Below are 23,855 nucleotides of genomic sequence, written 5' to 3'. Positions count from 1 at the left end.
TCATTTGCTCGAAACAAAGTAAAAAGTAACAACTGTTCTTTTAGATTATTTGCTGTATCACTAGCACCATATTTAATATATCGGGTAAGCAACATAATTTATAATCGAGTCATCTTTGGAACTCAATCACAGAAGTTTTGCTAAAAATGTCATTAACAACGGGCGGAATTGTGTTTCATACGCTAGATCCAGTGCTGTCGCGGCGATACTTTGATTACAAATATATTTTTATTTTGGACTATATCAACATAATATAACATTTCAAGATCACAAATCTGTGGTCCTGTGTTTGAAAAATTAAAAGGGGCATCAAGTATTATTTTTTTAAGTAATATAGTAATATAGAAGTAGCTTTTTAACAAGCTGTAAACACTCCTAGCGACGCACTGGCTACGACCTTGTGGACCAGATCAAAGCGTGCCCGCTACTCGCCGTAAAACACACCTTGCTTCAACTGGGGAATTGCATCCATAAGATAAATTTCCGCCTACTGGTCATTAAAGTATCATTTTTACTTTAACATTTGTCATTTTTTGGCATTTATTAGTGTGGTTTAATCACCGACATGTTACATACTTTTCAAGGATGACTCGATTAGATACACATTATGTTGCTGTCCCGATATAAACTCCCTAAACTTTAATGCAACAAGAAATGATTTTTTTATTTTTTATTACATTTTATACATGCAAAATTCCAACAAAATCCAAAATCTTCCAAGACAGAATTTCTAAGAAATCTAGGATTCACCCAATTAAAAAAATAAAATGAATTTCCCGCGCAAGGCCGACTGAATTCATGCGTTATAAGGCCTGCTCACTTTGCAGAAAATTCGGTTCTCAAAAAGTAGGCCGTGACGTTTAGAAAGTGGCGACATCTGTCTGCCAATTCTAATCAGTTACTGTCAATCCTTGGCGCGAAACGTAAATATCCTTGTCAGCGTAATTTTCTCAGTTTATTATTTTCTTGCTCCATTATTCATATTTCGTGTTTGATTTAACAATTTTTTCGTGTTCAGTTTTTTACTTTTCGTGTTTCATTTCTTAGTTTTCGTTTTTATTGGGTTATAAACAATTTATGTTATTTATTTGTTATTTGTAACAATGGGTAGACGCTGTGCCTTGTGCAAAAATAAAGACTTACCTTTGTGTGAAATACCTCAAGATCCCAACACTAGAAAAGAGTGGTTAGAGTTCTTCAAAAAACATTACAGTAAGTATTTTTTAATCAAATTTACGGTACACACTTTTCTGATCCACTTGCAGATGCATTCGAAATAACAGATTTCACTGTAATTTGCAAGAAACATTTCAAAGAAAAATGTTTCAAGAAAGTTGCTACAGGATATCGTTTAATCAAGGGATCCATTCCTACCATATTTGTAAGTATAGTGCGGTAAAAATAGTATATTATTAGCCAAGGTTGCAGAGCCAAGCATTCTAGACCGAGCGCAAATTAGAACCCGAGACGCGCAGCGTCGAGGGCTCTAACTGCGAGGTCTAGAAGTGGATTTGCAATCGTGGTTAATATACTATTTTTTTCACTAGTAGAAACCATAAGACAATAAACTGAAAAATAAACGTTCAATTTTTTGACGCAACGTGATTTTGTTTTGATTTCTAATCAAACTTGATCTAAATCTTCAACACAAAGAAAACCGTTTATACTTGTCGCTGAGTTAATCATTTTATCTTCTACCGTCTACCAACTACCATGCGTATACTCAAGTAATGTTTGTAGCACACATTTGTTCATTTTTTAAGAAATAATCACATCAAACATTGCGTACATAACCTCAATTTTTCTTTTTGAACCCGTGGTAGCAAAAGTTGAATTTGCTACCACTAAATGAGTCGACATTTGCATGCGTCCAGGCTGCTAGTGAAAAAATTTTATTTTTAAATATTGTAATTATTTTTTAAATTTACAGTAGTTTAGACAATAATAAAAAACATTTTAATAATTTTAATTCGTTTTAAATCTAATTTTTGTTGAAGGATACTGATCCTGTTGTACCTGGTCCTTCTTGCGCTTCCATTCCCGATTCAATTCACTTCAACGATCCCAATTTGTCTCCCACAAACGAAATGAATAATTCCTCCAGTGAGATGACAGCTTTGCATGAGAAATGTAAAGCCTTAGCGTTAGAATTAAAAAAAGAAAAACGTTCTCATGCTCGCTGCTCTGCAAAACTTAAAAACATTGAGCATCAACTGAAGAAACATTCAAAAACCATAGACGTACTGGAGCAAATTAACAGCGATGCTGACAGTTCTGATGAAAAGGCCATTTTTCTACTAGACCTAATTCATAATTATAAGAAGAAATCGCCAAGATGGTCTGAAATGTCTGTTCGATCATGTACCGTGTGGAGATACTGTTCACCTAAAGGATACGATTATTGCCAAACACATTTGGTCAAATTACCATCTCGGGCAACCATAGAGAGGCATCTTGGTCACTTCAATGGACAAAATGACCTTATCAAAGAACGTTTGTCTGTAGAAATTGCACATTTAGAGCATCCTGCACAACGATTGTGTTCACTAATTATTGACGATATGTCAATTAAAGAGAAAATGTATTATCACAGAGTTGAAGATCATATTTATGGCCTTAATACTTGCAGTTCTGACTCTTCTATTGGAAAAAAACCTAAAATAGCGAACAAAATGTTGTGCTATGTTGTACAAGGAATATCAGCAACATATACCATACCATGTGGGTATTTTTTCCACTCATCTATGCAAGCCAAAGAATTTCACTCTTTAACCATGCAAGTGATGAAACTATTAACAGATTGTGGCTTCATGGTGTTGAGGATTGTTACAGATAATCATCCCGGCAATGTTGGTCTATTTAAAAATTTAAGTGGAGGAATATTGCAAAACTGCATTAACAACCCATTTCTACCGATGCCCCTCTTCTTATCATTCGACTTTTGCCATGCAATCAAAAATGCTAGAAACCTCTTCTTAGACCATGACATGAACTCGTCAGCTGGTGTTATTTCGTCATCATTTTTGAAAGCTTTATATGACTTGCAAAAGGGGATGCCTGTAAAGCCTGTTAGATATCTAACTAAAAAACATCTATACCCATCTAATTTCGAGAAGATGAATGTTTTGCGGGCCACACAGGTATTTTCACCAACCGTTACCGCAGCACTGAAGCTCTTAAAAGAAGATAAATATGAAGATTTTGATAATAGCGATGGAACTATTTTATACATGGAAAACATGTTCCTCTTTTTCCAAGTCCACAATGTCTCAAGCAGAAGGCACTACATACATGCATTAAACAGCAGTATTGCACCATATATTGATATTTGTGATGAACGCCTGCAGTGGCTAAATAAAGACTTCCAAAATTATGTTGATGATATCCAGTCGATCTCTGCATGCACAGGGTACCAAGGTTTGAGCAACGAAACTGCTCACGCACTAAAATTTACAGCTCAAAGTACTTTTTTGTGTATCAAGTTTCTCCTCAAAGATGCAGGATTTTATTATGTTTTACCTCGTTGTTTCAGTTCCGATGCTGTTGAAGCAACTTTTTCTCATATACGCTTGAAAGGTGGTTCAAATGATACTACCGATGCTCGTGCTGCCGAGTATGGTTTACGGCAAATTTTGCGCTCTGGTATTTTAAAATCATCGACTTCTGCCAACACAGCAAAAACTATAAGTAATATAAGCCGTAACCAACTTTCTCGTGTGAGACCACAAAATATTGATGAAGACTTTGAAGAAATACTTTTACCAGCGACACTACGAACTAAAATACACAATTTAAAAAAGAATGAAATACCAGAGCCAAATCTATTCTCTGCCTCTGTGGCTTTCCTGTCGGGATACATTATTTTAAAGCTGCAACAAAAAAAACAATGTGACGACTGTGTAGCACCACTGCTCTCAACTACATTACCTGGACCTCTAATGAAATTAATCACACTCCAAGATCGTGGAGGTTTACTGTACCCCAACGAACCTTTTGTAGGACTCGTCAAAAGAATTGCTGAAATAACACAAGAGGTGTTACCACATTTAACTTTCAACAGAACATGCGGTCAACTCATCAAAATATTGGAACCACATTTATTACAAAACCCATTATTGTCTTGCCAACAGCACCAGAGTGAATTTTGTGTGATGCTAATTGTTATAGTAGCTAGACCAGTGTTATCCAATATTTGTCTGGAAAAAACAGACTCTTTAAAGAGAAAAATGTTGGATAACAAACCCTCGAGTAGAAAGGTATTAAAAGTTTAATATACTTACAAGTTTTCTGTGTATTGTTTTCGTGTTTTAATAATTTGTGTTTCTATCTATCGTTAGTGTTCATAATAGTATTATAACTTATTATCTTCTTTGTAAATAAAAGCTGACAAATTGACATAACCTATTGGTTAATTTACTTCGTTGTTTTAACTGCTAACGACAAATGATTGTCACAATCACGTCACAATATTTATAAAAAAACTCACAAGAGCACGCCACTTTCTAAACTTCTGACAAGAACTTTTAAAAAGCCCGAGTGAGCAGGCCTTATAACGCATGAATTCAGTCGGCCTTGTTCCCGCGTCTTGTGTGGTGCCCCCTTATGTATAAACCTTTGAACTAATTAACTTATAAATTTCTGTAATATTTACATGAATATTTACGTCAAATTTAGCGCCATCTTTCATTGTTTCCACACAAAGTATTGTCGATTTTCCAACTCATCCCAACATAACCTCATTTCTTAAAAGTTATTAAAAAGCTGCAAACAATGGAAGTGATGGACGTGGTTGTTCCCGAAAAGGTAATTACCTGCAAGTGTGCTGTGATTTTTATTAAATAATTTTCCAAAACGTCACCAGCCATTCAACTGTTTTTATCTAAACCTAAAAAATAATTGTTAAATTTTTCCAAATGTATCCTTCCCAGGACGAGGGTAGCCCCGCGGAGGTTAAACCAAATCTCCAGGACTGCGATATGGAGGATTTATACACTAAATACAAGAAACTACAGCAAATGCTTGAATTCCTTGAAGTCCAGGAAGAATATATCAAAGATGAACAACGTAACTTAAAGAAGGAATATTTGCATGCCCAGGAAGAAGTGAAGCGCATCCAATCGGTCCCTTTGGTTATTGGTCAATTTCTTGAAGCTGTGGATCAAAATACGGGAATTGTAGGGTGAGTAATATTTAAACAATGATTTTTTTTTAAATCGCCATCAAATCTTGTATCTCTTTAGGTCTACAACTGGCTCAAACTACTATGTCCGCATTCTCTCTACAATTGACCGCGAACTCCTTAAACCCTCAGCAAGTGTAGCTCTACATAAACATAGCAATGCTCTCGTTGATGTTCTTCCACCTGAGGCAGACTCCTCCATCAGCATGTTGCAGGCTGATGAAAAACCTGACGTTCAGTACAGTGACATTGGTGGTATGGATATGCAGAAGCAAGAAATTAGGGAAGCAGTGGAACTTCCTTTAACACATTTTGAGTTATATAAACAAATTGGTATTGATCCTCCACGGGGAGTTTTGATGTATGGTCCACCTGGTTGTGGCAAAACTATGTTGGCTAAAGCTGTAGCACACCACACTACAGCCGCTTTTATAAGAGTTGTGGGCTCTGAATTTGTCCAGAAATATCTAGGGGAGGGTCCTAGAATGGTGCGTGACGTCTTTAGGTTAGCGAAAGAAAACTCGCCAGCCATCATTTTCATTGATGAAATTGATGCAATTGCCACAAAAAGATTTGATGCGCAGACTGGAGCTGATCGGGAGGTACAACGTATTTTGTTGGAGTTGCTGAATCAGATGGATGGTTTTGATCAAACAACTAATGTTAAGGTAAATATCATCAAAATTAGATTTAAATAGGACCTTTTGGAGGAAGCAACACGTCCGCTTTAATTTTCAGAACTTAACATCAATAGTTTATGTTTATTATATTACTAAATTTGCTACACCTTCAGAATGTATAGTGACCTTACTGCTTACTCACCACAAGCATGACGAAAGTTAGCTAAATTTATCATGACCAGTCCCTATAATAAATTTATTAAATGACATATTTTGCGTTGTAAGTTTGACATTCCGTCTTGTTGAAATAAGAATTATAATCAAATTGTCCAATTGGCACTGTGTCAAAGTATGACTAATAGATGTCAGCTATGAGGGGAGCGGCAAATTTAAACAGTTTTAATTTTGCGTTAGTAAATTAAAGTAACAATCACTTTTTTTGTAATGAGGGCATGATATTTATGTAAGATTGAATCAAAATTAATTATGAAGGTTAGTTACCTAAACCAATCTTTATAGGTGATAATGGCTACTAATCGCGCTGATACATTGGATCCTGCCCTTCTAAGACCTGGTAGGTTGGACAGAAAGATTGAGTTTCCATTACCGGATCGCAGACAAAAAAGATTAATTTTCAGCACAATTACGTCAAAGATGAATCTCTCTGAAGAGGTAAGGCTTATTTTCTAATAAATAACAAAGTTTATTGGAAACTACTGTTTGTAGGTGGATTTGGAAGATTTTGTTGCGAGACCTGATCGCATTTCAGGAGCTGATATTAACGCAATTTGTCAAGAGGCTGGCATGCATGCAGTCCGAGAAAATCGCTATATAGTATTACCGAAAGACTTTGAAAAAGGTTATAAAAATAACATAAAGAAGGATGAGAGCGAGCATGAATTTTACAAATAAGCTATTTTGTGTAATAGAATAATGTGTAAAAGTATATTTTTGTTTTTGCATTTCCCCTAATCTAGTAAATTATTGACAGTCCTGAATTGCCTGACTTTTTTATGGAAGCAGGTTGACAAAAAATAACTCGCTACATTATAATGTTACGTAATAAATTTTATTAAAATTGATACATATTTGATTTACCTTTCTAAAGGCATAAATTTTTAATATACTTTATAAATAAATAAAAAGGCACAATCTATACAATCATATAAATAAATCTTTATATCCCTGTCCATTTCATGATAGAAAAATAAAGTATCACATTCCAATCATCACGTCTATACCTTACAATTCCAATAAACTCTGATACAAACGAAACTCGATCAACAATTGGTCAATCACATAGTCAAGTATTTCTTTATAAAATCTTATTAAATGATAATATGGATAAAGTTCTTCATCTTAAAACTACAACTATAAGGCTTACATTATTAAAATATTATATTTGGTCGCTTTAGTTGGACAATTATGAACTGAAATAATTGAGAGACTGCCACGGGCAACAAAATTAAACAATACTGTCATCGGCCAAGCGATGGTTTTTGAAGCACATATCAGTAAAATGAGACTAGTTCATAATTGTACAAAATGACTAAGGAAGTACTTTTACTTCTTATCAACTAGAATGAATATTAGTGCAATAATATAATAATCTCTAACCAAAACACAAGATCATTATATAATCAGATCGTACAACGTAACAAAAAATCTCATTAAAATTATTGCGTTTTTTAAAAGTTAAGATTAACATATAATTAATAAAATTGTAACATGATAACGATTTGGTATACTAAATGATTAGAAGTAGCTAACACATAACAACAAACATAACGAGTAATTTACAAAAAAAAGTCTTCAAAAAATACACAGGTTATCACAATTCTAATACTTGGAAATAAGGCTATATGAAATGCTTGCCAAATAGAATTTGTGAGAGTCTGTTTACATTTTGAATTTACGTTAATGAGGCACATGCATCTAAAATACCCGATGTACATGGAATATACCATAGTTATTGCGAAAAATAATTTCTTAAGCCTTTTAAGCGTGGAAAGGGCCTGATCATTCCGAGTTGATCTTCTCGGTGTTCGCCGCAATTTCCGCCAACGTTGCCAACGCTAAAAGATCACATCCCACGTTCTCTTCCTTCAGATGTGTGATACTTTGTTTATTTTTCCTTTTCTTGGAACCTACCGGCTGTTCTTCGTTTTTCACAAGTTTGGCAACCTTACTTTTCGATTCGCTGTCGGTTCTTATCCTATTTTTTCTCTTCTTGCTGTCTTTCTTCCTCTGATGAAACACGTCATAGCTTAAACTTGGCAGGTTGCTAATCCTCTGGTTTAAATTGAAATTCGTTTCGTGACTTTCGGAGTGCGTTCGTACCCTCTCTTCGTTCTTCTGATTTTCTAAGATGCTTTTCATATTGGTCCTTTCGGCTAAACGCTTGATGGTGTGATCTAAATTTGGTGTTTCTGGTTCAGGTTTGTTGTCTAACTTGATATTGAGCTCATTTTCAATGGAACTCCGTTGAGAAGTGAGCTTGGCATCGCGCTTGTTACCCAGCAGACGTCCCTCTACCATAAACTTCTCGTAACGTTTGCCTTTACATTGTCTACCGGATTTTCGGACCTAAAATAACACATCATCAATATTTTAAATAACACACAAGCGTTTCCGCTTTTCTGCTTACCTCTTTACGATCGAAGTCTTCCGGTTTAGTAAAGATCTTTTCAACGACTTTGTCCATCAGATCTTGGTTTGTCATGTTTGAGCCATCATGTTGCTGCTCAGATATGTCGTTCTGTAATATGTTTCGAACCACGTTCTTGTTATTGTCTGGACATCTTTCGAACGTCCTCTTCTTGAAAGGTTTAGGAGGTAGCGAAGTTTTTATTAAATTGACTGGACTTTTCGGCGAAAAATCGTAGGCTTGATCCGAGCCGTTTTTGTCGATATTATTGTTATTTTCATTTGATTTGGCGATTTTCGTCGATGTGAAATTGTTATTCATCAATGACGTCAGACTGCCCAACTGGGATTCGTCAGCTAATTTACCTGGGGTAAATTCAGATTCTGTTAAACTATGGGTGGGACTAGATACTGGTGATTGGACTTTATGGGTGCTCGTGGGCCTCACATTCAGAGTTCTGAGTGGAGGTGCTGGAAGTTTGTACCATTTGAAGTCAGGATTGGCAGACAAAAAGGCATCTTTGTACTGCAATTTAAAAAGTTCAAATGAATAATTGAAACATTTTACTAGTTGCTAAAATGAATTAATTAATAAATTAACAAAAACAGGTAAACAATTATGCTGAATCGTTTTAAAAAAGTTCCTTGTGAGAGTGAATAAAACCAGAGTTTGAATGTTACTCAGCCTACCAAAATTTTTCTCCAGCAATTTCATTAAGGCCTTAATGTGATATGAAAATGGGGTACGTGTAAGCAACCCACATTAACTATCATTTCTAAACAAACACTAACGGAGTGAAAATTGTAATACTTAATTCTAGGTATATAAAATGAGAAATTTCTGAATATTTTACAAAAAAAATGTTAAAACATGCAAATAATTTAACTTAATAAGAAATAATCTGCAGTATGACCTTGTCACAATTACAACTCCAACATAAGTTATTCAAAAGGAATCATATTTTTTTACATCGTAAGCACTTGATTGAATGTGACTTTATAACTCGTTTTTGTAGAAAGCTATTACAATATGCACTTAATAAATACAATAAGAAATATGGGGCAGGAATTTTATTAAAGTGTTGCCACATTAAAATGGAAAATTAGTATCAACTGTCAGGTACTTTTTTACTTCTGGTATGGTAGCCAGACTTCATCTATAAAAAAAACTCTATATAGACAACATATTTGATTCAAAACTACGTAAATGAGCTACATATACATATCTGTCTGGGCTTCAAATTCCATCTAAATATAGAGAATATTATAACTATAGTATAGCCACTGGAAAATAAATTACTTCTTTTTAGTAAACAATTAAACTTTTCCGGATCAACTATAGAGATTATTCTACTATAGAGTCCTATAACTATTACGGTTTAATATACATAGTTGAATCCAAGAGTTTAAATGCCAATACAAGCGTTTTTCAAACACTTGTCTGTTATAAATAAATAATAATTAGTGGTTGTGTGGAAAATATTTCACTATGCTTCCTCTCCTTACTCTCTAATAGTACACTACTAACAATAATAGTAAATCATTAACTAAATAATAGATCATTTTTTCCAACAGGTACAACACCTTATTATAGATGGAAAATAGTAACATTAAATAAATAAAAAAAAACTAGAACTCATTCTTAATTTTGAAACATTATTACGCACAAAGTTTGAAATAACATGAAAGGAATAATGCATTATAACTTTATTTTCGGCCGCCACCGCCTGGCAACTGTTACTTCCGATAATCTAAAAAAAATAACCAAGCACGGATGCCAACCAAATAAATGAAACAATACGCTTTCTTCGCAACACGTTCCGAATTTTGCAAACATATTGCCCTTCTTGTCTTGTTATTAAAAAAATTGATCTGAAAGGTATATTTTAGGCATAGATTTAATTATTTACTAATATCGGGTTATGCTTTAAAGTGGAAATCGTACATTATTGGTTCGGTATTATCAGAGTTGCCACATTCAATCACTGGCCTTTCTCAACCGGAATACAGTTGGTGACTCCATAATTGTGACGTTGTATCAGTCATACTTAACGCAGACAGAAGCTTCGCCTACTGCATCGTTCGAACAAATTAATTTTTGTTGTGATCTTGTTTGATGCCAAATTTAACTGAACACGGAATATTAACTTCATACTAGAAATTTAAATCTTTGAACACAGCTCCAATAATACTTCGCATTGTTTCATCTTTTGTATTTCCCTTGATAGTACATGGAAGCCAACGTAATGTCGTTATTTCACCAAAAAAGATTTCAGTGTAATCAATACGAACTGGTCTCTATTTACGTTATAAATTTTCAGTAAACTGAAACAAGAGAACTTGCTTTATCGAATCGAAAAAGCGGAAAATGTTTGGCAATTCTCCGTCAAATGTAGGTATTGTTCAATAACCTTTGATTCTTCAAGGTTAAAATATCTACATTTTTTTCACACCAACATTGTAGAAAAGTTTGTTATATTGTTCTATAATTACAATACAAACGTTTTATTATCTGATTTTCGAGTATCGGTAAAAAATAAATGTATAGCCAATTGACAAAATCTGCCTGTTATACTTAGAGAAAATCTGCTATGCTGTGCAAGGGTTTCGATTACGGTTACGACTTCAGTTGACGTTGAAGGTAAGATTTGCGTTTCATAATAAAAACTGAAGTGTAAAAGGTTCCATTTCAGTTAATTAAGTTATATTTTATAAAGTAACAAATGCCACTTCATTCTAAATTAATTAAATGCAATTCTCTATGGTAAAATGTTCCTTTCGAGTGGTCACTTCATTTGCTCTTGCTAAAATTTGTTGTTCAAATAAATTATAATAGCTACAAGAATAATAACATAAATTTTAACGTCGAAAATAAGTGTACAACGCTAACCTGTGTAACAGGTATGCAAGTAATTATGCCGCTGCATGTTAAAACTTGAAAAAACCTGTACAAAACACTAATTTTAAAAAGGGTTACGCTTTAATACATTAATTAGTTTTCTCTCAACATTTTGCTTTTCGAAACAGAAAAAACTGGGTTTTGGGTTAGGGTTACGGTTATATCGGTTAAGGTTTAAATCCCTAGGTGTATCCACCATAAAACTCCAACTAGGAGTCTTCAACCACAATATATACCGAACAAGTAGAAATGAATTTGAAAGCCCACTTAAATATGTTTTTGTTATGCCATATCCAATTCGGTACCCTCTACTATCCAGTACCACAAATGCGGTACACTTTGCGGTTGAAGACTTGCAATAAGGAATTTACGATGAACAAACTTGCCTTGAATAAGTTTGCAACTACACAGAATTGTTTAAGTATATTGTTAGAGCCTCTGGCGGGGACCTATTTCACCCCTCCCCACCCGTAAGGGTGGGAGCCAGAGCCACCCCCACCTTGGAACACAGGGTAGCATTCATTCTTAATTCTTAACTCATACATACACATTCAATTCACAATTCTCAATTCGTAACTAACATTCAACTATCTCGACCGCACGGTCATATAGTATTCTATTCTTATCATTCTTATTTATCCTAACACTTGTCACTAGCAATATATTTATCTTACTGTTCGCTGGTCTTTATTCCTTTATACAAACTTAGACATGGTCCTTCGAGCCGGATTAGCGACAGAATAACAGTGGTAGTGATAAGTGTAATTCTCAACATATCATTCATCGGCTGGAATTCAGCAAAGTAGTTATCAAAACATCACCCAGAAATCATCCGCGCAGTGTTCAACTATCGGTGACGACCGCGAGTGCTGTGCAAAATCCTCAAGTATCATTCAGCGTCAGCCAAGATAATTCTATCCAGGAATCCAGGATTCCAGGTAAGCTTTAATTCTGTTTGGTTGGTGTAATACATTATTCTCGTACTCAAGATGGTGGTAATCCAAGACAATACTTTTGTTAAATTTTCAATTCTTCTCAGCGAAATAGATTCACATTCTAATTTTATATCAAATGTTGCAAATCATCAAAAAAGACGCCACTTAAAGCGTCGATATGAAGACGTACAGCGAATTTATTCAGAATTACAAATGCTTGTAGTTCAGCATAAATCTGAAACAATAGTAGTCCCGAATGACACGAGTAACACGGAAACGATCAAACCTATAATTTATAATATCAGAGAAGTGCTAAATTATATTCAAAAAATATCCGAATTATATAAGGCTCTCATTGAGAAAACTATTCCATTGTGTACTTTCTCGAATTCATGTAAGATAAACAATAACGTACCAACCACGGATCTGGAAAAAACTTGTCAAAATTTAAAGCCTTTAAAGGTACACAAATTAAGAAATGGAGAACCCATCAAAATTCACAAAACCCATTTCAATGCTCTACGTAAATTGCGGTTCACTATTGGTAAAAAATCTCCTCTTGATTCCGTTATTTCAAAAACTCCTAGTGTAATATCAAATCCTTCAAAATTTCCAAATTCAACACCCAATGAAGAGAAAAATAATCTTTTTAATGATTGTTACAACTCCGAAGGCGTATCTCAAGTTAATTTAGATAAAACGTCTAATGCAGAGTCATCTACCGCACTAGACAAAGTAAAAAGTACTGCAGTTAATTCGAAAAACTATGGCCCAATGTTAGTCTGTAACCAATTTGAATGTAGATCTCAATATTTATGTAAATCCGTAGACTCAAATATTAAAGACAATACGTTAAACGTAGCAATACTCGACAACAAAAAACATTCCGAAAATACTAAACCCAAAATAAAAAATCATTTCAGTAAAAACCCACCGGTGCTTCAAAATACCGCGCTGGGGTTGATTCTTAGTGGCAGTTTTGCATATTTAAAAAATAATACTTCCCATCCTCACAAAATTAGTTCAGCCCAAATTATTTCTCGGTTCTTGGAGGCTGAAACCGTCAAAACCGGAAGCAGGTCATTAAGCAAAGGGTTTAAAAGCGATCTCTGTGCAACCCCTTTTCAGTATACTACCACAGGCCATTCACCCGATGGCTATTTCATGGTCAAACACCCCTTTTCGGAAAATCAGCCGCGGTTAGAGAATTTTGCACAAATGCACCCAAAGTGGCTATTATCAGTCGACAGGAAGTTGGGGCGTTTCACAGGCCTTTATTTCAAAAATTTACCTAAATTAGGAAATTCCCGAGAACTGGCTCTCCAACTGTTATTGTTAGCAGAGGGACGTGATCATAAACGTAACGAGGGTTTTATTGTCTCTCAAAGGAAGTACCTATACCTTGTGCACCTGAAGGTACTTAACGAAAATTCGTTAAATAATTCCATTTACCTGCAACACAATTATGTTTTAAATCTTTACATTTCTGCCACTAAACTCTGCGTGGTTGCTGACCGTTTAAATCTTAGTTCAAAAAGTTTAAATATGAATAGCCGGAAGTATAACGAAATTACTGATAAAAACCATCTTGAGGGCGAGGGCGTGTATGCGCTCACTGTCAGGGTTAAAGCCGTCCTGAATTCGCGCCTTTCGAAGCCTCTGTCCAGCGACCGCAATAATTTGGTCGCATTTATACCTGGCCAATGCCTCTTTCGGCCAGCCATCAACTGGTCCCTCAGGAAAAGACCACGCCGTCGTTCCCCTCAACAGGCCATCCCTTCGCACCTCATCCACACTTACCAGCAACACTTCTGGAAGTCGTGGTACCTCGAATATTTGACCACACTGAAAGGCAGGTTAGGGTGGCAAAGGCCATCTTCCAACGTTCCAGGAATGGCAAGATGGGTCCTCGTGAAGGAGGAGAAATTTCCGCGTCTACAGTGGCGGTTAGGACGCGGCCCTCCAACATCATTTTGCAAAGGAAGTGGTAGTGTGTGTAGTGTCGGTGAAGTGAAAAAGATAATTTCGCAATCGCATCCATTATAATTCTATTTAACCATATTGCATACATCTTGTCAATTTGTTATATGCATCTCCTTGTTGGTTTAATGTACTATGTACATTAATTCATATTTGTCTTATTGTTATATTCATTCGCCATATTATTCACTCATCGTATTATTCATTGATTTGGTACATTATAATTGTTGCAAATTTACTTTTAGGTGTATATTCACTGATATTGTACACATGTAATTTGTTTTAGATATCTTTTTTTAAAGTTTAATGCATTTCTTCATGTTCATTGCTTTCTGTAACAATATCCATCCCATTCATGTAATTTCATTTGTATTTATCATTCTAATATTCCATATAGTTTATTTTTGGTCTTAAAACAATGTAATTGTTTCAAGGCGGGGGGTTATGTTAGAGCCTCTGGCGGGGACCTGTTTCACCCCTCCCCACCCGTAAGGGTGGGAGCCAGAGCCACCCCCACCTTGGAACACAGGGTAGCATTCATTCTTAATTCTTAACTCATACATACACATTCAATTCACAATTCTCAATTCGTAACTAACAGTCATCTATCTCGACCGCACGGTCACATAATATTCTATTCTTATTATTCTTATTTATCTAACACTTGTCATTATCAATATACATTTATCTTACTGTTCGCTGGTCTTTATTCAATTATACAAACTTCGACATATATAATAATAAATTTCTTCGTTATGCGTTAGGTTTTCCGTGCGATCGAAAACAAAACGAATTAGAATTGGCTGTAAATTAATCATATAGGTGGTACTACTGCACAAACCACATCATGCTGTTAGCCGACAGATAAGTCATCCGTCAATGTCAAAAATTAAACACATGCGTTCCGGTAATATTTTTTCAAGAAATCCGAAACAACGGCAACGCCCAGCAACAAGAAGTGATTTTTGTCCACCCAAAAAGCCTCGAAAACGAAATTTACTCTATAAGTTCCCGTTTTCCCTTCAAATTTTAACAGAGCTACCATACTCAGTTTCGGAGTAAATCGTAAATAATGTACAAAACGTCCAAAGGTGTGCCAAGTGCAATTTTATACAACTTGTGACAACGTCTGCAGTGAACAATATTTAATGAAAGCCCTATTTTATTTATGTAAAAAATGCATTCCAAGTCTACTAACTCTATTTTCACTTGCAATATTCAATGGAGACAGATAAAACAGGCGAATACTTTCAAAAACTCCAAAACTGGTCAATTGAAAAACAAAAAAAAACATACAAATTGCGGCAACTAAGTAGTTCTATTATCATAAATTAGTAAATTTCGCCATCTTGTTGAGATTCCACTTGGAAAAAATGTTCAATGTAAATGTGCATCACAGAAATCCAATTGGAAATACTGATCCAATTGGAACACATCTCAATAAATTAAAGATAATAATTTAAACGCGTGTATGCATTACAGAATATTCCGAGCACATAACATTTTTAAATATTTGACTGTGAAAGTGACTTTCAACAAAATTAGCATATATTATTCTTATTGTTCTCCCACCAAATAAATGGGTGCGACTTTGACATTGTTGTTCAAAATCTTTAATCCACAAATTTCATTAAATTCAAAGTTTTAAAGAAGGTCGAATTACCCAGTTCAAGAAAGCTGGAGTCGGCCATTTTATAAACTACAATGAGTGCACCACAGCACCATTTTGAAAATGACATTATGACAGATGGAGGAATATACCATTATCAAGATTCTACATCCGCTAGGCAATTGACACTTGTAAAAACGTGTTCCTTTAGTGATCCTCAAAGATTATTATCAAACAACTCAAATGATGATTAGAGCTGATGATCGCAGAACATTCAAAACTTCCTTAAATCACGAATCAAATAATCTGATCCTCCAAACCTGCGAATCATTTCTATGTTTGCGTATGATATCAGTATGACAAATTTAGACTTGGCGCTTTCAATGATCGTAATTATTCCTATTATTTGCAGCATTTATTATTATGATGTAAAATCCAAACCATCACCATATTTTAACAGCCTAGAAAATCCGATTTTGCATCATAAGAATGCACACAAATTACAACATATTTTTAAGGGTCACACCAATTACAAGATAATCTCACTCCTTTTAATGTTTTCCAGTTTCGAAAATTATTTGTTTAACTAATAAATATTTATTTTTCGTCAGCTGTATTAAAATCTGTTAACATTTTAGAAACAGTCAATTTTTTTGTAAACAGTATAATAACACTGGAAACAAGATGCCAAATATGCATCACAATGCACCATAAATTACTCTGCAATTGCCACAATTCTTACCTCTTTCAAGTCTGAAGCAGTTATTTTGATTTACAATAGATGTAAATTCATTCCAAGAGGTCAAATAAGTTTGTTTTACATATGCTACAATCAATTTTTCAAAGGCATTAATATTGTAATTTATTTTTCATAGTAAATAAAAAATGTTACTCTGTCCTTATCTTAAACTTTTCTAACCTGAACTGCTTTCCTGTGTTAAATCTAAAAAATCATCCTCAAGTTAACTTTGAAATTTCGGGAATTTTGCCGCCTCGTTGTTATAATTCATGACTGCTCGTCACCTGTCACAAATATCTGTCATAACATAATCAAATTCTAATAAATTGTCATCACACTAAAAATTGAGTGACAAATTTTCCAAAACTAACTTCATGTACCTACGATCTTTTATAATCATCTTATACGAAACATAAAGGAGTCAAAAGTGCAGAATATTCGATATATATAGCAAATAATTGAAACTTCTAGAAACAAATGCACTTTACTTTTATCAGTGCTTTTACTGATATGCAGTGGTGCGCTGCGCATTTGAAAACACTAGCTTACGGAGCTATAAAAAAATTCATCAACAGAAACCTACCTCTTTAGCTAGGCCGGTGTACGGAGCTTTGTCATCCTCGTCAAGCAGCGCCCACCACTCGCCTAGGATCCTGGTAACTCCCCGGTTTTCCAGATTCGGAAATCTCTCTCGAACTATCGGCCTATGTTTTTTACAGAAAATAAGAAAAGCATTCATCGGTCTTCTCGCATGGTGTGACGGTGACGTTTCCTCCTCCTTTTCTTTGGGCGCCTCCTCCTCTTCCTCATCATCCTCCACCTTCACCTCCTCCTCCACTTTCTCCGCCTCGTTGCTCTCCTCCTGAGTCGCCCAGGTCTTGTTAAAATTTTGTACCGTCGCCGTCGTAGTTACACTATTCGCATCGAAATTATACTTGGACCACACCTCCTCGATGGTTTTGTCGCCATTAGTGGCTATTTGATTATTGTTTTCGGTAACTGAATTATAAGGTAAATGCAAAGCCCGAGGTTGAGCCTCGGGAAGAAAATTGGTGTGCGTTTTGATGAAAGCGTTATTCATTGTTATGTAGTTCATGGTGGCGTCTTCAGCGTGTTTTCATCGGAAAAATAATCGGGAAGAATCCTGGAAAAGAAAGGACGGTGATACAAAGCGATCGGTTCACGGAAAAATAAATAAAAATGTTGGAGATGACGAACAAAGAAAATATCCGAAACGCGTTTAGAAGGTAGATAAGGAAAACGGTTGGTCTACTCTGATAATAAAACAACTGTACAAACATATTTAATTACACAGTGAACAATGGAGGCTATTGCTCCTAAGGCAATAATCAATCAGGTATAATTTAAACTTATGACGTAAAAACTTGTCACAATGAGCACGAGATAAGTTAAACTGCCCCTAATTAGCTCGAAAGAGTCAAACATAAAACATGCTGTAAATCACCATGATTTTATGTACACATAATACATATACACGAAGTCCATAAAATACCTATTAGAGAATGCTCTCCACGCTTAAAATAACTTTTTGACATTAATCATTGACGGAAACTTAATACCATGTTTTTATAAATTAATGTAGTAATGAACTACAAATTTACACAGTCAACGGAAAAATCTAGCTACTTGAATCTACAGCGAAATAAATCAGCTTTTTGTTTATAAGATTACTATATTCTTGACAGGTACTGTTGTATGTTAATAAAATTATTATTAATACAATTTTATACCTTATCGCCGTCATTTACACCAACCACGCTCCCTAGGAAAGGCCTCGTTAATCTGTGTTAGATAACCTACGCCACTTTAAAATTTACATAAATCTCGGGGATCTACTCAAGAAAATTGCTAAATGTCCACATACAAACACACAATGCACGGCCCTTACAAACACCTTACTCAAATTCGTTACAAAATAAGGTAGTCCTGTCCCTGTTCACAGTGTGGCAACCATGAACTTCGAGATAGGGTTTATAACTAGTTTATCTTTAACCCGACTTGGCGCTAGTTTAAGTTTTAAGTGTATAATTTTATTAATAAACAAAAAAGTGTGCTTGCATCGAAATATTTTTTTTAATAAAGATCATCTTCCAACTTGATGGCAAGCATTAGAATTCACGTAAATGTTTTGATTATGAATAAAACACTTGTTGGATTGTACACAATCCTACAAAAATAAAGGAAGTTGCTTTATCAGTAAAATATATACACACAACGATTGCATTACGATTTTGTCAACTTTCACAGAAACACTCGATACACCTACAGTAAAAGTTAACCGAACTTACAATTTAACATTCTTGGAGTGCTGCCTGGTATCGCTTCTCAATTAATCATTTATTTTTGATGTCAGGTCATTCCTTCTACAAAATTCAAAATAAGAAACTATGAAGAAAATTTCTACTTTAAAAATATATCCTAGGATGGAATATTTAGCTTTAATAGTATGCCCTATTTTTTGCAATGACTAACACAAGATATGTTAATATTACCCCAAAAATGGCGTACAATTTCCATTAAACCGTCCAAACATGGTAAAGTTAGTTTAATAATATATTGTACATATCAAAAATTGATGTCATCTCAAAAGGTAACAAATAAACGTAATTGTAAATTACACCTTGAGATAAAGTTTGTTTGTGTTTCGCTAATACTCGTATGCTGTTTTAATGTCAGAATTGTGACCTGGACTTCTCAAAATATGAATGGAGGTCCGCACTAGGAACTATGACAGTACTCGTTAAACTTTATGAAAAAATCTGTGAAGTTATTTGCACAGAACTTTCCTCACCTCGAAAGCATAACAAATACCACTCTAATTATCCTTACGAAAACAAGAAAGTTCATGCAAATAACTCCGCAGTGTTTTCCTTATTTAAACATAGTTCGTATAATTAACTGACAACTTTTCGTTATTACATATTAAAAATATAACAGAGAATAGTTCTGGTAATCTTCACTTCTCCCAATACCTAATTTCATTGTGTGTAAGCAGTTTCGTTGTTTATAAGATTATGACCCTATTACCATATTTCCGTTAGATTATGCTCGGGAAGTAAAAAAATGGTTATCAATTATTGCACTTTACGGTCCAGCTAATCGTTAATGGTTATTATACTTATTAAGGTGCAGTTGTTTTACCCACGTACACAGTTTTTATGACAATGTATATAAAATTATTCTAATGAGATGAACATTTTTTAATTAATTAAACTGTTATAAACCATAGTGGTGCCCTTTGGGGTATATTTTTTATTATGAAAACCACAATGACACGTATTGATCTTATGGTATATACAAGACTAATGTATGGATACCAATGCCTCTTTTAACATACCAACGAATGCTCACTATTAAAAAACTATTTATCGATTTCATACATTACTGCATTCAACCGGCAAAATTAAAATGTGATCAAGATTTAGCTATTACATCATGAACAAAAATCCATAGGCGCCCCATTCAAAATAAAAAGGATTCGTTTTCTCATACATTGACATTGTAGCACAATTAATTCCAATTTTACACATTAGAAATTTATTATTATTACTACGTCACTGTTTTACAAGAACAAAATGTAAATAAATCAATACGCCTGTTACAATTAGCACTAGCATCGTCCGTTAACCGGTTCTAGCACATACTTCCTTATTCTAAAACTTTTCGTAACATTAATATTCAACTTCTGTATTTCACAGTGTGATATAAATACGTTGGACATAATCTTTCAGCGGAATTACCGCTTTAAAATATTTACTAATAAAACTGTAACATTAATTTAAATTCCACACAGTAAAACCCATAAGATAAAGTATTGGGTGAGTACGCACTTTTATCTAATCTGATTTAAAAAAAAATCAGTCATACTCATATACATACTAGTTAGTATGACCATGAAATATATATAACCTTGCAAATTCACAAAACCTGCGAGTGTTCGTCTTTAAAATTCGATAATTCGGGGTGTAAAACATCCTCACAAATAAACCCATATACTTAATATTTATTCAACAGAGACAGCTAAAAACAAAATCCTTGAATACAAGAAATTAGCATATTTGCAATATTAGTAAATCTGGTTTCTAAAATTCGCTTGCTGCTGAAAACATGTGTGAATCGTATATGTTTATTTACAATTTCCTTTTCTTCGTTTGTATACGCAGCTCAGCAAACTATCCAGCGAGCTATCGAATCGGAACAGTTCCTTTTTTCGATAAGATTACACAATTATTCACCACCCCCGCCAACCAAAACCACGATGAGAAAACATTGTGCAACAAGCGAAGCCGATGGTTTCACCTTCAGTTCTATATGTTATCTCTCTGACCAAGACAAAACACAATCTAGATAAAAAAGGAAATAACGAATTCTTATCAATAAGTTGGTTGCTTTTTTTAGCCATAAAAATTATGGTACACAGCACTTGAGAACATATTTGCATGTTATGGTAAACAAAAAAATGTAGAAGCAAGGTCATTTGAAACAAATTGTGCGCGCATGATAGGCGAGCAATAAACCTAGAACAACAGGTGCAGGAATCAAACAGAAATTTGGTAGTAGGAGGCTATGAGCATACAAGAAACAAACGAAAGAGCAAGTGAGACCTTGGCCTTCATTACTCTGCACGAATCTGTATAGCGGCTTGCTCCAGAAATCGCCAGGTCACGCTAAACAGGTACCCGAAGGGTATTTATACAAATCGCGAGCCATTAACAAATTTATAGATACTTTAAATTACAAACATGTTTTATAGGTACTGCAGATCACGTGGGCAAGTTTTTCTAGGTTGTAGGGGAATACGCGAAGCTCCGCCTCCCCTACTCGCTCCATTACGTACATAAACGAAAAATCTCCTAATTGCAGCCATGTTTAAGACAAATACCGATGACAAGTTTAAGTCTTAAATGAAAGTATCACAAAAAAAATACTTCCGGCTGCTATCAGCACTCATCCATGAACAAATGCGTGATTACGTCAATATGTGCAATGCGAAGGTGTGGGGCACCCTTTAGCAGATCGCACAATTAATTTTGTTAATAAAAAAACATATGCGCTAATTATAGACGGCATGAATCACAGAAAATGTGCTCTTTTAAAGACCTCTATATTATTTGTACCTACATTGATCACTGCGCTTCTCGTTGGTAACAAGAAAACAGAAAACTGCGAAAAAGACGCTTTCCATTTAACGCGTTAGTTCGTCACATCAGTGTCGACAAGTCGTGCTCCATATACGAAACGTACAAAAAATATGTATATTCTAATGGCGGACGTGTTATTTAATAGTTGAAATTATAATTGATCACTTTCAATGTCATTCGAAAAACAACCAAGAAGAGAATACACTCACGAAATATTTTAAAACGGCGATTGCGAAACACCTCGTCCTACTTATACACTTTCCCAATAAAATCGTCAAGCAGATGTCCGATTGCAGGTGATTTCGGGAATTTTCATCGAAAACCTGAATTACACTGCACCCACATCATCTTGAAGCGCAATATTTAATTGAAGCGACTTGGGATAGGCATTATTTTAACCCTCGAGCGGGCGCGCACGTGTATTTTGTACACGGTGACCAGATTATTGGTTCTAAAATTAGCATAATACAACATCCGGTCGGGTAGATTCAGGTATTCCTCTAGTCGAGTTTTGTCTTTCGAGTGGTCAAGTAAAACTTTTGTTTGTGAGTGTGAGAACTAAACAGTTAGCAAAAACAAGAATCTCTCCCGTGTTGTGTATAGAGTACACGCCGCGCTTTCTGATGTAAGTATTTAATATTTTGTCATTTTTAGCGCAACATTTGTTTATATTCATTCAATTAGTAACCTGTTGCATGAAATTAATTAGTTATAAAATCATATTTTTATTGTTTTCAGATTTTCAAGGGACGTTTTATTAATTTTTGTATAAGACACCGATTGAAAAAGAACTAAAAATATGTAAGTTTTTGAATGCCAATAAATTTTGTGATCTTATATAAATTTTGTAGGGCTAGAAGACGTTACCTAACAGATGATGAGCTGTATAGAATTCTGCATGATGAAGACTCAGAAACGGAGCCAACTGAATTAGAAAATGAAGATATTTCAGAAACGGATGAAGAAGTAGTTGCGTTCAGTGGTCACGACTCTGAATCTGAAATTGAACTTCTCGCGGACTGTAGCAATACAGAAGATTTTCCTAATGATCCTGGAACTAGTTTGATGTCATCTAATGACAACTTTATAGGAAAAGATAAATCGAAAGTGATTGATTTTTGTCTTACATTCTTGTTAAATTTTGTAAATAAATTTTTATATCTAAAGCGTCATATGTTGTTTAATTATTGAAATAATAAAATGATAAAGGAAATGTCAACATTTCTACTTAATAAAAAACATTAATTTAACATTTAAACGACACATCTATTCATTGTGTACAAAATACACGACGCGCCCGCTCTTGGAATGTCAGAACGCGCGCCCGCTCGAGGGTTAAAGGCAAAATCGCCCAAGGACGAACCACGAATTACCGAACACCAATTCGGAAAAAGATTTTTTCAATTAAACCGCGCCACCGAAACATTTCTGTTACTGAAATTGCGATTGTATTGGTCGTTTGTAACGACTGGCGGTCCCAAAACCTGCCCAAAGCGCCTAAAATTTGAGAAAATTGTATATTTACCTTAATCTAGTACTCCATGAAAACGCAATCACATGACGTCACGCACTACTTAGAAAAAATACGGAAAAATGACAGTACACTGTGTAACAAACAAAAGAAAAACAACCCCCGAGTGATGACAAATAGCCAGATTACACCCACTTATTACGTTTCTGTCATATTAAAAACATTGAAGCAAACTAGACACCCGCTGCAAATTGCAAGATGTCCGTAATGTTTAGTTTGTCAGCTGTTCCCCCACTTTATCCCCTCCACCGCGCAACAACACTTGACAATGAATTTCATTCGCTGATTTTTTCCCCTTTGTGTAGGAAAATGCGACCTTGTAACACAGTTTTTCCAAACGGCAACACGTTGACGAGATCCACCCTGATAATGAGAGTCGGAAAATGCGGGACCATCTAAGGAAGCCATCGATAAACCCCAATCAAGGTTTTATTGATGACTTGCTTCAATTGTTTCAAATGTGGGCGTGTCGTTATTTGACAGTCATCTGTTTTGTATAGTTCTGTTTATTCTTGCCTTTATGCATAAAAACCAAGGCCATCCAAATAAATGTTA

At 34.8% G+C, this 23,855-nt stretch overlaps 2 protein-coding genes and 1 long non-coding RNA gene across 10 annotated transcripts; 1 reads left to right on the top strand and 2 right to left on the bottom strand.

Moving 5' to 3' along the window:
- Positions 1-1,890: 1,890 nt before the first annotated feature.
- Positions 1,891-4,510, bottom strand: LOC135130384 (uncharacterized). 7 transcript variants are annotated; one of them, XR_010280752.1, is made up of 7 exons: positions 4,487-4,510; positions 4,281-4,430; positions 3,928-4,196; positions 3,520-3,869; positions 3,231-3,443; positions 2,719-3,175; positions 1,891-2,655 (listed from the first exon to the last, which is right to left on the bottom strand). It is a non-coding gene; the product is annotated as an uncharacterized LOC135130384 (long non-coding RNA). The 7 variants fall into 7 exon arrangements; XR_010280753.1 differs by lacking the exon at positions 4,487-4,510 and having other exon boundaries at positions 1,891-2,192; positions 2,245-2,655; positions 4,281-4,476; XR_010280754.1 differs by lacking the exon at positions 4,487-4,510 and having other exon boundaries at positions 1,891-2,184; positions 2,245-2,655; positions 4,281-4,476.
- Positions 4,511-4,692: 182 nt separating this feature from the next.
- LOC135130377 (26S proteasome regulatory subunit 6B) lies at positions 4,693-6,745 on the top strand. Its single transcript, XM_064057749.1, has 5 exons — positions 4,693-4,803; positions 4,929-5,179; positions 5,241-5,847; positions 6,319-6,471; positions 6,526-6,745. Exons 1-5 carry the CDS (start codon positions 4,771-4,773, stop codon positions 6,709-6,711), a joined length of 1,230 nt encoding a protein of 409 aa, XP_063913819.1. The 5' UTR covers positions 4,693-4,770; the 3' UTR covers positions 6,712-6,745.
- Positions 6,746-6,846: 101 nt separating this feature from the next.
- Positions 6,847-23,525, bottom strand: LOC135130363 (uncharacterized). Of its 2 annotated transcripts, none has more exons than XM_064057735.1 (4): positions 23,295-23,525; positions 17,191-17,751; positions 8,447-8,971; positions 6,847-8,385 (listed from the first exon to the last, which is right to left on the bottom strand). In XM_064057735.1, the coding sequence occupies exons 2-4, from the start codon at positions 17,701-17,703 to the stop codon at positions 7,819-7,821; spliced, it is 1,605 nt and encodes a 534-aa protein (XP_063913805.1). In that variant the 5' UTR covers positions 17,704-17,751; positions 23,295-23,525; the 3' UTR covers positions 6,847-7,818. The 2 variants fall into 2 exon arrangements, with proteins under 2 accessions (XP_063913805.1, XP_063913810.1); XM_064057740.1 differs by lacking the exon at positions 23,295-23,525 and adding an exon at positions 21,979-22,084.
- Positions 23,526-23,855: the final 330 nt, after the last annotated feature.

This window comes from Zophobas morio, unplaced genomic scaffold (genome assembly GCF_036711695.1).
Source record: "Zophobas morio isolate AGI-343-1 ecotype UQ-CSIRO unplaced genomic scaffold, CSIRO_AGI_Zmor_V1 ptg000002l, whole genome shotgun sequence".
In the NCBI taxonomy this organism is placed as follows: Eukaryota; Metazoa; Arthropoda; class Insecta; order Coleoptera; family Tenebrionidae; genus Zophobas; species Zophobas morio.
The sequence above is the reverse complement of the archived record's forward strand: the minus strand, read 5'-3'. Positions and strand labels throughout refer to the sequence as shown.